The 15522-nt window shown below is 45.7% G+C and overlaps 1 protein-coding gene across 1 annotated transcript in view; it reads left to right on the forward strand.

Annotated features, from left to right (window-relative positions):
- LOC144179430 (amine oxidase [flavin-containing]-like) overlaps positions 1 to 15113 on the forward strand; it is a 36292-nt gene extending 21179 nt beyond the window's left edge. The window contains exons 6-11 of the mRNA XM_077707782.1: positions 2123 to 2282; positions 3857 to 3956; positions 5428 to 5539; positions 7592 to 7689; positions 9855 to 9979; positions 14974 to 15113. Coding sequence (XP_077563908.1) covers positions 2123 to 2282; positions 3857 to 3956; positions 5428 to 5539; positions 7592 to 7689; positions 9855 to 9979; positions 14974 to 14984 — 606 coding nt within the window. The 3' untranslated portion in view covers positions 14985 to 15113. The remainder of the gene's footprint in view (positions 1 to 2122; positions 2283 to 3856; positions 3957 to 5427; positions 5540 to 7591; positions 7690 to 9854; positions 9980 to 14973) is intronic.
- The last annotated feature ends 409 nt before the right edge of the window (positions 15114 to 15522 follow it).

Genomic DNA, 15522 nt, shown 5'->3' on the forward strand with positions numbered 1-15522 from the left:
CGCTGTTCTCTCATTCTGGTTGCATTGGTGGGCTGTCAGCTGAGCCACTCCTGACGACTATTAGTCCTCAGTCAAGGTCACACGTCAGCTTTGACCTTCTTAGCGTTAAAAAACATACCGAATTTTAGATTTATAAAAAGTTCTAAGGCGAGGTGTGGTTCACTTTATCAGAAAAATGGCAAACTATTTTACAACATAAACAGTATTTACAACTGGTATACGTATTTTGTAGAAGACAAAATAAATGACCGAACTTTCTGGGCCTCAGGTAGAGGTGGAAGTTATTAAAACCGTGATCGCCGGCATGCCTTTTTTTAACCCTCGTCATGGGAAATATTAAAAATATTTTCGTCACTCTAAACATCAAAATATTTACATTTTACTGCAATAAAGGTAAACTACGGCTGAACTAGTGGAGCTCATTTGACTGCTTATGTGGTTTAGCGGACTGAAGCTACACACACGATGAAGTGCGCCGTTCGTGACGGCGCCGGAAGAATTTGGACACCCCGGGGGATTTTTAACGTGCGCCGAAATATCGAGCACATGGGCGTTGTTGTTTTTCGCCGGCATCAGAAAAGCGAATGAGGCTCATTTATGCGGCTTGTAATTTACTTCAGATAACTAAGGGAAACATCTCAGCCGCAAGGAATTGGTTTCTAACTATCTCCATGAGCAAATAATATAGGCAAAGAAAGCATCTCGGTAAATTTATTGGCATACACTCTCTTCGGTGCGCTACACATACAAGCACAAGTTTCGGGAACATGTTGACCCTACTTGTTTCAATGTTATTACAATTTTTAAATTTATTTTTACTATCCTTAACTGCACCATGCAGTAGCTGCTTAAATATTTTTTGTGACGACCAATACTGCAGGAGCTCTGCAAACACGCTCAAGCTGGTGCACAATTTCCACCCTGTTGGCAACCAAATTTTCAAAAATATGTATATTTTTGTTTGTAGATGATAGGCTCTCTGGTGTTACCTTACAAAAATATCCGTCTGCCTGTCTACATGCCGCCTGCCCCCTGGTTGCTTGATTCAGCCCCCGTGACAAGGAGAGGCATTGTCTGAGCATAAGTAGGACCTTTCCACACTGGTGAAACTGTTGGCACGCCTCATAGAAGACAATCGCCCTTGCCTAACATTTCCAGGCTGTGTTTACATCACTCACGACGGTCGGAGACAAAAACAAAACGCCATTGGTACTGCGACATCGCTTTCTTTCCTTGATATCACGCGGCAGTTTGCCGCCGTGCGACTTTCGCGATGGTGGATAGATGTTTCAGTTGCTACGGCGTTGAGGGCGTATCAGTTGATTCTTCTGCCTTCGTACTCAAATGTTGAATTTTTGAAATTATAAGAGGACGCACAGGTTCCTAAGCCTCGCTTTCGTAGTTCCGACAGCAACCAATGTGAAGTATTCAAACAAAGAAACAAATTGTTGTTCGGAAAACTACCTAATAGATATCTTACTGTCAAGAGGGTGTAACCTTATCGCCTTTATTCGTATAAATACATACGATTTGCTTGAGAGCTCTAAGCAACCGTTGATACTGGAATTTTCGAAACTTTTTTTGCCAACTTCTTGCCTTGCACTCGGTTGCAGCAAACAACACTGTCACGCATTGGGAGAAATGCTTTTTTAGATGCGACGCTGAGAGGAGCATCTCTTGCCGGCGGCCCTGTCCTGCGTGTGTCCGTCGTCCGCGTCCGCACAGCTGCGTCTCTCCTCCGCTCGCTTTATCTCCCCTCTGCGATAGCTAACACGCTCTCCCAACATCTGCGGTCAATCTGGGCGCAGCGCCGCGCGCGGCTGCGCACTGTGCGCATGTGCAGTACTCTCTCTCTCCGCGCTCTCTTTTCCTTAGGGCGCGCTGCGCATAGCGGAGTGCCGCGCTCCGGCCGGTCTCTCAGTCGACGGTCGTCCGCGCTTGCGCTTGCGCTTGTTCTCTTGCCGTACCCGACGATTGCTTGATGCGACGCCAATAGAACCCCCTTCAGCGTCGCATCACACCAGGGTTCCCGCGAGGGGAGGTGGGCGTAATTTTTTTATTGTGTATTGAATTTGTAATATAGAATATATTTCACTGATTCACAATCTTTCCCGCTGCACAGGGTAGCCACTGTAATTTGGCTCTGGCTCCTCCAATGCAAATGCGGCTACACTACTCACCCCCCTTACCAGCATCGCGAAACCAGCTCCTGCAAAGGCTGTCCATGGGTTCTGTCTGGAAGTGTCTTGTCTACTACAAGGAGGCATTCTGGAGAAGAATGGGTGAGCCACGAAACAAAAAAAATCTTTTAAGTCCATTCTTGTCTCAATTGCTGCTGCTGCTGTGGCACAGCCCAATATTCGCATAGCACCTTGCAGTTCATACAGCAAACATATAAATGGAGGCACCATTACATTGTGCCTAGTGTAACAATGATGTGAACTCGAGTAATAATATAAACAAAAGCAATGTAGAGGACGCCAATTTATTGTAAAGTCACATTCGCGCAAATGTTTCGGGAAGAAGATGAAAGTGTACTAGTGAAATTGCAAGGGTTAATGATGTTCCTTGGAGCCTCACCAGAGAAAGGCCACCGCCACTCACTCCGATGACCCGACACTCGATGGTCTAAGTGTATAAGGGCGGGCGGAGTCATTTCCAGACCCCAGCCCAAAACATAGATCCCTCTTTTTTGTTAAAACGTCCCTCCTAAAAAGAAATCACAACAGAAAGTAAACAGTTAATTGCCCATAATCACAATCAATGATATATATGTACAAAAATATATGAACAATGATATATGAACAATGATATATATGAACACAACTTGAACGGCAACAAAAAACAAAATAAGAGCAAATCTAATCGATCACCACCATGCCTCAGGTGGCTCATTTGATGTGCCATCCACACATTGCATTCCTACACTCCTGCTTTGTTATCGCATGCCTGAGGTTTGTGAACCTGGTGCAGTCCATCGCTAACCACGACCTTCCTGTTCACTGACGCCTCGTCACCACCGAGGCGATATAGACTCGAAAAACAATTTACGCACACCCTTTCAGCCTGGACAGTACAACTGTGGCCGAATTATGCCTCATTTCCTGATTCTCAATTGTGACACCTTCAATGACTTCACCTAATTTGACTCTATACTGACCAAAACGCACTTAAGTCTGCTTACGTGCTTTGAACGCGAAAGCCTGGCGATGCTTATTAACGTTTTTACTGCAACATCACATTTCCATCGCTATCCTTGCCTCCGTTTTGTCGTCTTACAGTGCAAATTACATCCGCAAGCAGACTGGCACACACCGCAGTCTACGCGATGCTTGTGAGCAAATTAGAGGAGCGCGGTTTACATGACCGATTGAGACATGGTTCAGTGCGTTGTCCTCCAGGTAACTCCTTCATGGTTCCTGGTGAGGCCTTTCCGTGACGAAATGGGCGGCTTTAACTTTGTAGTTTTTAATGCACCCAGGTTTGACTGGTGGCCCTGCAGAGAAGAACAGATAAATTTTCGGTCAAGCTGAAACTGTAAAATTGCAATACATCGCTTCATTTCTTCGCGCGTTCATCGTTTTACACGTCCCCACCACATTCATTGTTCACTAGTGTCATAGAAGTTTTAGGTACAGAAAGTCTCCCAGGAGAAAGTAATTGTTCCGGTTTGTGCGCTTCATTTTTGGTTTTTTTAACCGGTTCTGCTGATGTGCGTAATTTAAACAACCGTCGTTATTATAAACTTCCGCTCGCAAAATTTATTTAGGCGCTGTTCACTTGGCTTAGATTCATCGTTAAGCGTACAATTAGTGTTTAATATTCAAATCATTCACTGACGTTTTTATTTGCATAGGTTACACAGGGTGCTTGGAATTCACTCCTTACGAGGATTGCATCCTCACGTTGACACTGGACGATACAAAACCCGATGGGAAACATCCAGCCATTATTGGGTAAGCAGAACGCTGCGACCATAGCCTAAAGCTTCAGATGACTTAGGTATGAAGATCTCACTGATTTACTTCGAGGGCTTTTCTGCGTGGAGCGAGCGGCAGTGATTCCCAAAAATTAAACCAATATTGATCTTCCTATATTCGCTTACAAGGCTCTCCACACGTAAACACGACACCGGTCAGAAATCAGTAAACTAAGTAAGTAGTGGGCATAAAAAGCACTTTAAAAGACACTGTGTGCGAAGCTGCGAACTATCTGCTTCTCATTGAATAAGCAACATTATTACCTCTTCACCCCTCTGAAGGAGCACCAGCAACGAAATTGACGTTTCCTCGGTCAAGTCAAGATTGGACGCGAGCTACGCTAAGCATTGACCGGGGCGCAGTATTAAGACTGCACCAAAAGAGCCCGTTTGTTTGTAGCTTGCGGTTGAGCACATTTTATAGTTTAATAGCGGAACGAAACTTGGAGGAACTAGCCATTTATTGTACTAGGCAAAAATGGGGCTGTCCTTTTCCCTCTCGTAAACGTTCAAGCATTGGCGGCAGACCGCAATTCTAACACATTCATAGCTTCACTATGAACTACATATTTCTGAAAATCGCTCTCCCTCTGTTGACAGCCACGCATCTACGGCATGTTTTTGTCACGCAATGACAGAGACAATGTATTCGCCCTTGACTTTTTCCCGGCGCTGTAGTTGATCTTAGGATACCAACTCGCCGAATCCTGCACTGAGCCTCGAACCACTTGGCTGGCTTTGACAGTAGCGCACTGTCAATGCCTATATAGTTGTAAGCATAGTCACTGGAACTGGCACTGCTATCTAAAGTCAGTGCAGCCGTCTACATTCCCATACAAGCAATCCTTACCAACATGTTATTCATACAGGCTCCCTTGTTCGAAGTAAATGCAGTGTCTGAGTGTGGCCCTTTGTGTCCTAGCAAACCTTCAGGTATCAATATCATCAACTGCATTTTGTCAATATGCCAAGCTGGTTAGACATAAACATGTGTTCGGCCTATGGCGTAAGGATAAATTACCCTATAAACCACAGAAAAGTGTATTCGTGCACGAACGGAACAATAAATATCATCCCCGACCCCTATACATACCTAACTACGTTGTTGGTGTCGCAAAGCCCCCTTTTCACCGACAACATGCATGCTAGGTAACAAAACGACGCAGTGGGCCTCGTAAACATGACTCATGCTGAAGGCTACGCAGAAATTTCGACGGCTGTATTCTCCTCGCCATATTTATCGGTGCACCTTATAATCAGCCTGCCCGAAACATTAGATTACTATGGCTCACGAACGTTTTAGCAGCGTGGCATCTCAGGCCCACGGTATCTCAGTGCCGTATACAGGAATGCGAAAAGTAGTCACCCGGAAAGATATTAGATTATTTGTTTTCCGTAACATTTACGCACTGATTAGTTCTTATGCCGAAACCATATGTGCATTTCAGATTTTTAGAAGGAAAAAGAGCTAGGAGCTTCGCCCACATGACTACTGATGAGAGGAAACAGAAGATGGTCGATTCCCTCGCCAGGGCTTTCTGCACGGATGAAGCTCTCAATGTACGACATCTTCTGACACATATTTGGCAACGTTGCCTTAAGGGGACAATCATGATTCCGATGTAGCTGAGTTGACTTGCTTCACAAATTAAGATCACAATTAGGTGACCAAGCCGATGAAGCCTGCACTGCGTGGCAGGTTTCCGGCAGGAGTTTTAGATTGTCATGCTTCTCTGCCATTTCGTTCTGAGAAAGAAAACAAAACACACCATTGAGAACCAAGGGAAACAAAGAGCTAAGATGACGTTAAAATATTTTTGGTTGATTGTACGAAAAAATTAATCAAATGCGGTTTGCTCAACTGATACTATTGGTGCATTTTTGCGGTAGCGTGTGAAAAATGTTCTATTGATTGTCATCTATACAGCTAGTTAAATTTAAAGCGTAACTATATGTTTGTTGCAACTTTTGATAACAGCAATAGTGGACACATTCCTCGACCTCATGCTCGCAAGAACTCTGCTAATGGTAACCAACAGTCCGCTGTCCACCGGGGAATGACCATCGCGTTCAAACTTTACTAAACAGTTTTGCTCTTACCGTACGAAACTTTTTCATACTAATACATTCTTTTGTCAAAGAGGATCACATTTTTTTTATATTAGCGGAGCTAAAACCTTAGTTGACGATACTTTCTGCACAAGGTATGCTCCAGATTCACCTCGATAGTTTGCAAAGCGCATTGGAGTCAGCGAGTCGTGAAAAACGAACATTTCTTTGGAAGTGCGAAAGAAACTGCTGCATCAATTCAGTTATTCAGGCTAAGCCGACACATTATCTTTCGTTGTAATTCTCTTCGAAGTAGGGGAAAATATAAAGCTTAGTTCTCCCGACAATAATACCAAGCGGGCGCAACTGTCTTGTCAGCCTTGATTCTTTGGCTTAAAACGGAAACGAGCCGGTCATTGGTGACCAGCGGGATAGCTGTTGAGGATTTTTATACTTGCCTCATGATAAAGCGATTGCGACAAATTTTTCACGGTTCTGCGGTAATTTCTGTTGACACCAAAATGTCTAATCTATTTTTTATTCTTCCATCCACAACCAATCATCCAAATTGGAGCAATAGCGTTTTTTGAAACCGCAGGGATTTGAACTCCAAGTTTTGTTGATAAGCGCGTAGGAAGCAGTGTTATTTATCAGACTTTTTAAGCCACTGATGCAGCCTAATGACACACTCTTGCGTCCAGGATCATTAATTACGCTGGAACAGAATGTCATTTGTTTTGATGTATGGGCAGCGCAACGAAAGCTCCAGTGCTTCTCTCGACTATAACTTGGGCATTGTGTGTGATCATGTGCCTGACGCTAAAAGAAGGAAAATTACGAGTGATGCATTGAATTTTCAACAAATATGAAGGCAAATTTATAGCTGTACCTGCTGTTGATCTGCTGATGACTTTTCTAACGGTCATTGCAGCCGCACCCGTCACCATTTTACGAACCCACTGCACAGCCCCTTACGGAGCTTGTTCCACAAACATTTAAGGTTTCCAGCGAATCTTGCGTAGCGGTGATATGTGATGTGCATATTATTGAGCTGCTGCTGGACTCAACGTGCTACTGCGTATTGTGACGTCAATATAGAGGTCGCACAAATATGTCTTTACTCAATCATGGTGCGGACTCACCGCTAATAGTGGGCTTATGATGAATTGGCACTTTTATTAGGCTTCTAGTATGGTACCTGGCCGAGTCGTAGTGCTCAGGAAACAAAATAAGTAGCCACTGCATGGCAAATGCACCCAATTTTTTCGTGCAATCAACGATTGCATTGAACTGCTTAACGCGCTCATCCACACTTCGGGGCTAGCTTTGTAGTTTTGTTACCACCTATTAATATAGGGGCTAAGATATGCAGTTCTAGGTCCGGGGCACCTGCGCTGCCAGTACGCAGAAAACACGACGACGACTTCACTTTGAAGGGCAGGAAGCAGAAAACATGTCTGGAAATTGTTTGTGTGGTGCGGTTCGTCATTGGCGCTGTCTAGTTCGAAGTACAGGCGAAGCCCGCTGCATAACCGTCACGAAACGCCATTGCTTTTTACGCAGCCTATTCATTACGAAGAATTTAACTGGTCTGCAGACCAGTACTCTGGCGGATGCTACACATGTGTGATGCCTCCGGGAGCTTTGACGTCGTTTCGCGGGTAAGTGCAATACACAGAAGGACAAAAATTTGCGTATGTTACGGAGAACACTTGGCAATATGTATAGAGAAACCAAACAGCAAGAAAGCCCATCACCGGGAACAAACCGCCCACAACACTTCCTACTGCAGTATTTGCAAGCCAACTGGTACTTGCTGCAAATCAAATGAGCGCACTTGCAAAAAGCACACAAGAACATATATTCTCAAACAAACACAATACAAACGAAAACACCCTCACTACTGACATAAAACGTAACTATGCACGGAAACCAAAAAGAAGTGTATCTTAAGCCGAGTGTTCCCAAGGCTCAGAAATACTAATGCTAAGAGCCACGGAAAAGTCCCCACCAAATGGTCACCGCGATGCGGCGGAGTCTTCAGGGCGTCGTGCGTTCGGATGACGATGCCAAGAAAATCCGACGGCCAACGATTACGGCGTTTAGCGTGCCGGGTCGTCAGCGAAGTCTACATATCATTGTTCTCGGATGAAGCGGCCTGCACTATACATGCTCACGACCGGGTGGAAGTCTACAGCAGGCAGTGGGCGGCAGGTGACAAGCATCCGAGGGGCAGCACACGCCGAGTTTGCATGTTGGCGACAAGTCAGGTGTCGAAAGTCAGCCACAGGATACGGAGGCACCACGTGAACTCCTCAGGAGCTCGGGGCACAAACTTTGTACGAGCTTCAGTCCTGCCACCTGGACGTAGCGCTCTTCGATTCTGCTCGTCCACTCGTTCTGGCACTCTCCCGTTCCTGCCGATTTTCCCTGCTCCTCCCTTGTGGCGGCCTCCCCTGGCCAGTGTAATCATCCCGTGTAGCCTGCCACTTCTTATTTCTCGACGCAGGCAAAATGAAGGCAATTCCCAGCGCTCAGATTTTCCTAACACGAACTCCGTTGACACATGCCCGCTACTTGGTCACCGTCGTCACTTTCCGCCGAAACCAGCGCCTCGCCTCACATACACCTCACCAAAGTACTTGGTGTAGTGCAACCTATAGCGTCATTCTGCACAACCATAGCGGCCTGCCCGTGGACAGGAAGGCTTAAAATTGTATTGCAGATTTCTGAGCGCAAATTATCATGCAACGAACCACACCTGGGCATTTGTCGTGTCAAATACATTGCGTAGCCGCAACAATCTAAAGTACTTGGTCTACCTCCTTTATTTTCGGTGGGGCGATGTTTTAGTTTCCTCTTCTACCACGAAAAACTCCCAACTGAAGTTACCGCATATGGCCTGCCGCGTGTCGCCTGCAGTGAAGGAGGGTGCATACGCGCCACTAATCGAGAGGTTACCCCGCTCTACTGGCTAAGCTGTCTAAATTTTTCTGTGGTACATACTGTACGAAACATGTGACAAACAGTTCCGTGGAGCAGATAGGAGTCAAGTTCCTGTCCTCACCCACCTTAGTGTCACAGCAACTACGTCGATAGGTACACAGACAGGTGCATGTTACGCAACATGGAAGCTCCCCTTCTACAACAAATGATCTGTCAGTGTCACGGAAATCACTAGCCCCTGAACAGGGCGTACATGCAAGAAGTAGTGAGCAGTGGGAGGCCGCATTGCCCTGCTCCCTTCCAAAGCAGAGAGCGGCTGTCATCCAACGGGGTAAAACGCCGTGAGGGACCATGGTCATCCGATCGCTGCCTGACCTGACGAAGCGAAAATAAACCCTCGCGTGGTGGACTTTTCTCTGAAAGTGATAGCAATCAATTTATTCTGTTTGTTGTCGGTCTACAGTCGTCCACACCCGAGTTGTTTTGCCTGCTTGTTAGATACCGAACGGAGATCGCGCCGTTCATAAATCACCCGACAATAACACCTAAAATTAAATATTAGGAATTGTGTCTGCTTCATATAAAATACCGCAAATAAGTCACAGCTTACGAATGTATAAGTTATCAAAATTTCAGTCGTCAAGAACAATCAACCGCAAAAAAGGCGATGGACTTCATGAAAAGCAGAAATTATCCCTCTGAATGGGCATGTCCGCCAAGTTTAAAGAGATATGGGCTCGTCTAAATAAAACAATGAAAAGAATAAGACTGAAACATTTTTCGTATTAGTCATTGTCATCTACCATTTCATACTTGACTGAAAAATGCAGAGTGCTTCGCGATCCGGTTGGCCGCTTGTTCTTTGCTGGTACTGAAACAGCCGTCGAGTGGACCGGTTACATCAGTGGTGCTGTAGAAGCTGGAGAGCGCGCGGCGAGGGAGGTCCTGTGTGCCGGAGGAATGCAGCCGCGACAACCAACCTGTCCCTCAGGAGTGGAGAGACTCGTAAGTTTTGAGTAATGATTTCTAGTTCTCTCAGCACATAATAGATTAATGAGAAGTTTCCCCTCTCCTGGAGTATTACGTAAAATATCTTATGAGGCTGCCCGATAACAATATCTGCAACCATACTCAGTTTCACAACTTGAAAACGCCGGGTTGACCTCCACAGAGAATTCCAATAAAGGAGGAAGTGTAGCACCAGCTCCAGCGACATCGCTGGATCCAGCGCCACTCCTCGCGCAGCAGCCCGATAGACATGGTCACAGGCTGCGTGGCCGCGCGGGCGCACGAGGACACGAGGGTCTCGCCGGTGCTGACAAAATAGAATCTGGTTTTGTCTTGCGACGAACGGTTGTCCTGCCTGAGGCTCCTTCCTCTCGTCCGACATAGCGCCCTACAGAAGAAACTGAAGTGTCGTTCCGCCACAGCGGCGTACATAACGTAAATATCCATTTAGCTTGTGATGTACAGAGCTGAATTGTTGTTAACTCCTTAATGTTGATGCGTCTATATCTGAGGTGGAAAGATAGCTTGATCCGACGTTGCTATCGGTGTAGTTCGAAGGGCGGGGATGGGTAGGTAGCAACATTTGACTACAGTCATGAAAATGCCTAACATACTCCGTTACAGTTATGTTTCGTTCTTATGCACGTGAACGCAATGAATGAACGGGAGCGTGAGCACGTCAAAATTATAATGTTCTGCATAACACAATTTAAGAAGAAAATCGATAACTTGTAAACATTACCTGAAAAGCGACAGTAAGATTTCCGTGTGAGTATGTTCCAAAAGCCAGGGGACATTATTCTTGATTTTCAAACCCACTGGCTTTACTTGAAAGAATTAAAACGAAATCATAACACTTTTCGCCACCTGTGCTGCTGGCATTGTCAATAACAAACTGGCCCTTAGAGGTACAACCTGTTAATCAAGCGCACCGCAAATGCCCCGTAGGGGGCCATGATTAAAATCGCACACCATTGGGTCACGGCGAATAAGCCATGATTCCATAAATTTTCGGAAGCCCCACCTTGATTCACGTTCCAGCGTTTTAAAGCAAAGAGTTTTACCTCTACAGCCAACGGTTTCACCGTGGCGTGTGCCACAAGAAACTCCCAAAGCGGCGGGGAAGAGGCAGCAGGCTTTTCACTCACGGAGCACAGTGTAGATGACGCGGCGAACGGGCGCTATTACCCAGCGTTTCGCGCGCACCAGAGCCTGCTCTCTCCGGCGGGTTGCGTCGGCGGGACCATTCCGTCGGCTTTGTCGTCTGCTTTAGCGACGGTTATTTTGGGCCTGTTTTGGTGCAGTTTCACGTTCAAGGGAAGTGCGGATCACCAGACTAGGATCATCGCGTAAGCGCTCTTCAATTATGTTAATACCCAAGCACATCGAACCATTAGTAAATGAGGAAACCACGCCAAAAGGCAGCATTACCTCGTCCTCTTTCAAGCACAGGGAACGTACTACCTCGACAAATTCAGCAGAATTTTGAATTGACATCCGGTTGCTTTCGGTAACGAGGCATAGGAGCTCAACCGAGAGCTTTGCAACGTTGCACGTTGGTCAGCCTGCGAAGGACCCACAAGGACGCAAAGTTCAACCTTCCTTGTGTACCTTCGGCCAACTATATATTCTAGGGGTTGCTCCATCCGACGAAAAAAGGCGGTGATACAACGCTTCGACCCGCCCACCGCTTGCTTAGAGCCCACACGAATGTTGAACCATCTTTCTTTCCCCGCGAAGTGTGGGATCGTCCGTAACATTCACAAAATTCAGGTCGTTATCAAGAAGCTGCGTCATGAAAAAGCTGTGTGCTTTTTGCCCTATTGTGTCCTTCGTAGGTAGGCCCACGTAAAAGTACTCGATGTTTTTGCTTGAGCTCGTAATCCTTTCTACTGTATGCTACCCGATGTGAGTTCGACATTGTGGGGCATATGCAGGGCCGAACGTTCCCTGTGCTGAACGACAACCAGATAATGGTATTTTGACGTGGTTTTCTTATTTACTAATGTTCCGCTTGGGCTGGCAACTGACATAACTGAAAAAACACTTACGCGAGGAATATTACACTGGCAGAGCCGCACTTCACTTGAACGTGACGACATCATAATTTTGTTAAGATTTTGCTTAAAGCAAACTTACTTTGCATTTATTAAATCTGAATGTCACTAGCTATAAGGGCGTTTCATGAGAAGCCCTGTATCTGACTCTGGCGAACCTGATGATGCAGCACGTGGAAATGCTTGCTTTTTGGCATTCCCTGTAAAGTTGTACTGCCGCTATATTGACGACACCTTTGCTGTGGTACACCAGGAGGATGTATGTGCCTTACACGAGGCAATCAATGCTGCCCGCCCTGCCATTCAGTTTGCATGAGGAAAAAAGGGAATGATCAGTTGCTATTTTAGGGGGCGATTGTTATTCGTGGCCGAGGGGTTTCCGTCGAGACAAAATTATATCGAAAGCCCTGCTATAACGGTTATGTGCTGCAGTTTGATTCACATCACTCTGCAGAATACAAGAAAGCTACTGTACGCACGCTTTTGTCACGATGTGACGCGTTGCCATCACTTGAACAACGACGCACACAGGAATTCGAAACAGCTGTCTGTGCTTTGCACAATCATAGCTACCCTGATGCATTTATTGACGATACCTGACGGCGCATGATAAAAGGCCACAATGACACGAAAGAATGGCCTACATCCTTTCATTCAATACCATGTATTCGGGGGTGTACGATGGTATTAGAAGGGCCACCATGCCTTTGAGTGTTAGGATGATTTTCAAACCGCATTTCACATTTGCAAAGCAGTTCCCGAAACCAAAAGACCGCGGCCAGGCGAGGGCGCAAAATGGTGTGGTCTGCAAGCTTGAAGGCCAGGCCTGGGGCACATAGTACGTCAGAAAGACTGGCACGCGGCGAGAAACAGAAATGAAGGAGCTTGAGCGACATGTTTCCATGACTACAAATGCCACAAGTGCGAATACAGAAGTGGTGGACCACTTTTTAAAATATGGTCATGCGTTTAATTATGTAAACACAAAAACACCGGCCCGTGAACAGCATTGGGGTCCACGCGTATTTATAGAGTGATGGTAACTGACTCAAAACTTTTCTTCCCACTTCTATAGAGAGTTTGTGTCCAAGTACGGACCAGAAAAGCTTAAACGTTTATTGATGAAGTAGAACTGAGTTGTGTCCTAGATAATCGCAGTTTGTTCTAATTCCGAATAAGTGGTGGTATTGATTCTTTCATAACACCAAGCAACAAAATTAAGCCACTGTATATGCCATTTGCCCTCGATGTTCCCGATAGTGCTGCTTCGGGGACAGCTGTAGGGAGACCATGAAAGTATTGCTTATCCTTGTTGACCACTCAGAAACATGGCAACTTCACTATTCAAGTGGAAGCCTGTCTTCAGACGAAACAAACCTCATTTCCGATGTGAGCCAAGCATACGAGTATACGTACAAAATCTAGCAGAGCATTTCTAAGTAGCATATGTGACCATTCAATAGTTTAGAAAGTAAACGCGGGCGCCTATTTCTCGCCACGTTGCGGCAAAGTAACTAAACTAATCATGCGTAACTCTTAGCATAGTTATCTTAGCCCCTACTCCCAACTTGGTGCCAATGTAATTGTGATTACTCATTTTCGGTAATGTGGGAGTAACGTTGTCGTACCATGTTCAGCATTATGCATATTTTCGATGCCTATACAAGGTACGTAAACAGCTGGTTTTGTGTGCAAGGGCCTCCTGACAGGCTATTTGGCACATCTTTGAACTTGAAGGAAAACAGTGCTCGAAACGGGACAAGAGTAGAAGCAAATGCACAACACATGCGCTCACTAACAACAGAGCGGGCTTTACTGAAGCAGGACAATTTATGGTAAAGGCGAAGAAATAATATAGGCAGCATCAAAAGATGCGGCTAGACCACGACAAGAAACTAATCGCCACGCGCCGATACAGCGTCACATTCGCGTCAAAACAGCACATTTTAACAAAGACAAAAGAAGAAAAAATTATGCAGGATGAGTCCTGTAAACTAGACTTTTCGCCGCACAGTTAGACCACCAACTCTCCCCCCTATCCATCCTTCAGCTTGAAATATTTCAAATAAATACGCAATCTCCTTTTAGGTGAATTAACGGAAGATTTCTTAACACACGCGCTTACGTTTTAATTTAAAATGCTCCAAATACTTTCCACACTTTCTGGGCAGGATGCTGCACTGAGGATTGAACAGTCCTAAAATTACAGAGCATACCCGCAAGCGCAAAGCGTTCACAAGGTGCTACCTGTTGATGACCTGACATTAGGTGCGTGTTCCCCAGAAGCGATCGTTCAGGCAGTGACCACTCTGTCCCACGTTCGAGCGTCCGCTCTACGCCAGGTGTTTGTACACTGTTTTCTCGGAAAGTCAACGTGGCATGTCCAGTGCGCTTTCATTCGTGAGCGTGAATCCGAATTTTCAGAGTTAACGCGCCTGCACAGGCCGCTCAGCTTCTTGGGCGCAGAAAACACAAGCCGTACACACGCCTTACGAACGATAGTGTTGAGAGCATGACTAATGCCGTAAACGCACAGGATGACAGTTGTTTTCTGCATCTCCTGTCGACAACTCCTTTCCGCTCTTGAGTTCGTCTTCCGTACCACATCTTCGCTATTAAATTGCTGCAGTTCTCATTCAATGAAGTTAAAACCGCTACCGTGGGTAACAATGTCCGTAGTTATATCGCTCAAACTAATTCGCAGTTCTGCGTACGGATACCTGTGTTTCCATGATATCCGCAGATTCACGCGACCTTCCTGTCACTGAAATGACACTACCAAAGCTATGAATTGTTTGTCTGCTTAAGAGACACATATCTTTAACTACTAAACTTCTTTGTACTGCGACGTTTACCCTAGGAGGATTGCTCGTGTGTTTTTCATGTATTTTATGTATTGATTGCTTTATTTCTCCTTTTCCCTATTCCATGCAGGGAATTCTTGACGGATGGCTCCGGCCAGCCGCGATCTTCAGCCGCCACGTGCCTTCAGCGTTTACCTTCATCACTGTATTGGCGTCGGTAGCAATGCTCGTAGGCGTAGCAGCAGCTGCGAAGTACGCCATCTGCGTAGCATACACTTTTTGAACTGCAGGAGGGAATACTCCCCATCGTGGTTAACTATATTCCGAACCACAAGTAAGCAGGCATTTAGTTTACTTGAACTAGTTATATGTCCCCCGTTACAGCCTCTTAAAGAGACATCTAAGCACGTTCCCAGATAGAACATTTATAACGAGGAAACGCCTGCGTCTAGGGAAAGCATCAACCACGGCGAGCAATGTACGTAAACATTTGTGACGATTAAAAGGCGATAATGAGAAATAAAAATTGTTTTTGTTTCGCCCTGTGGAAGACGTTCTTCACAAGATATTTTGTTTTAAGGCTGGAGGCACTGCAAGGCCGATGGCTCGCAGGCTAGAGGTTTTCGCGCCTTCGGTCACTTCTTCGTTACTTGCTGGGCATGGCACCTTATGTTCTATC

The sequence above is a fragment of the Haemaphysalis longicornis genome, unplaced genomic scaffold (assembly GCF_048455015.1).
Source record: "Haemaphysalis longicornis isolate Haplotype H1 unplaced genomic scaffold, Haemaphysalis longicornis Haplotype H1 scaffold_4, whole genome shotgun sequence".
In the NCBI taxonomy this organism is placed as follows: domain Eukaryota; kingdom Metazoa; phylum Arthropoda; class Arachnida; order Ixodida; family Ixodidae; genus Haemaphysalis; species Haemaphysalis longicornis.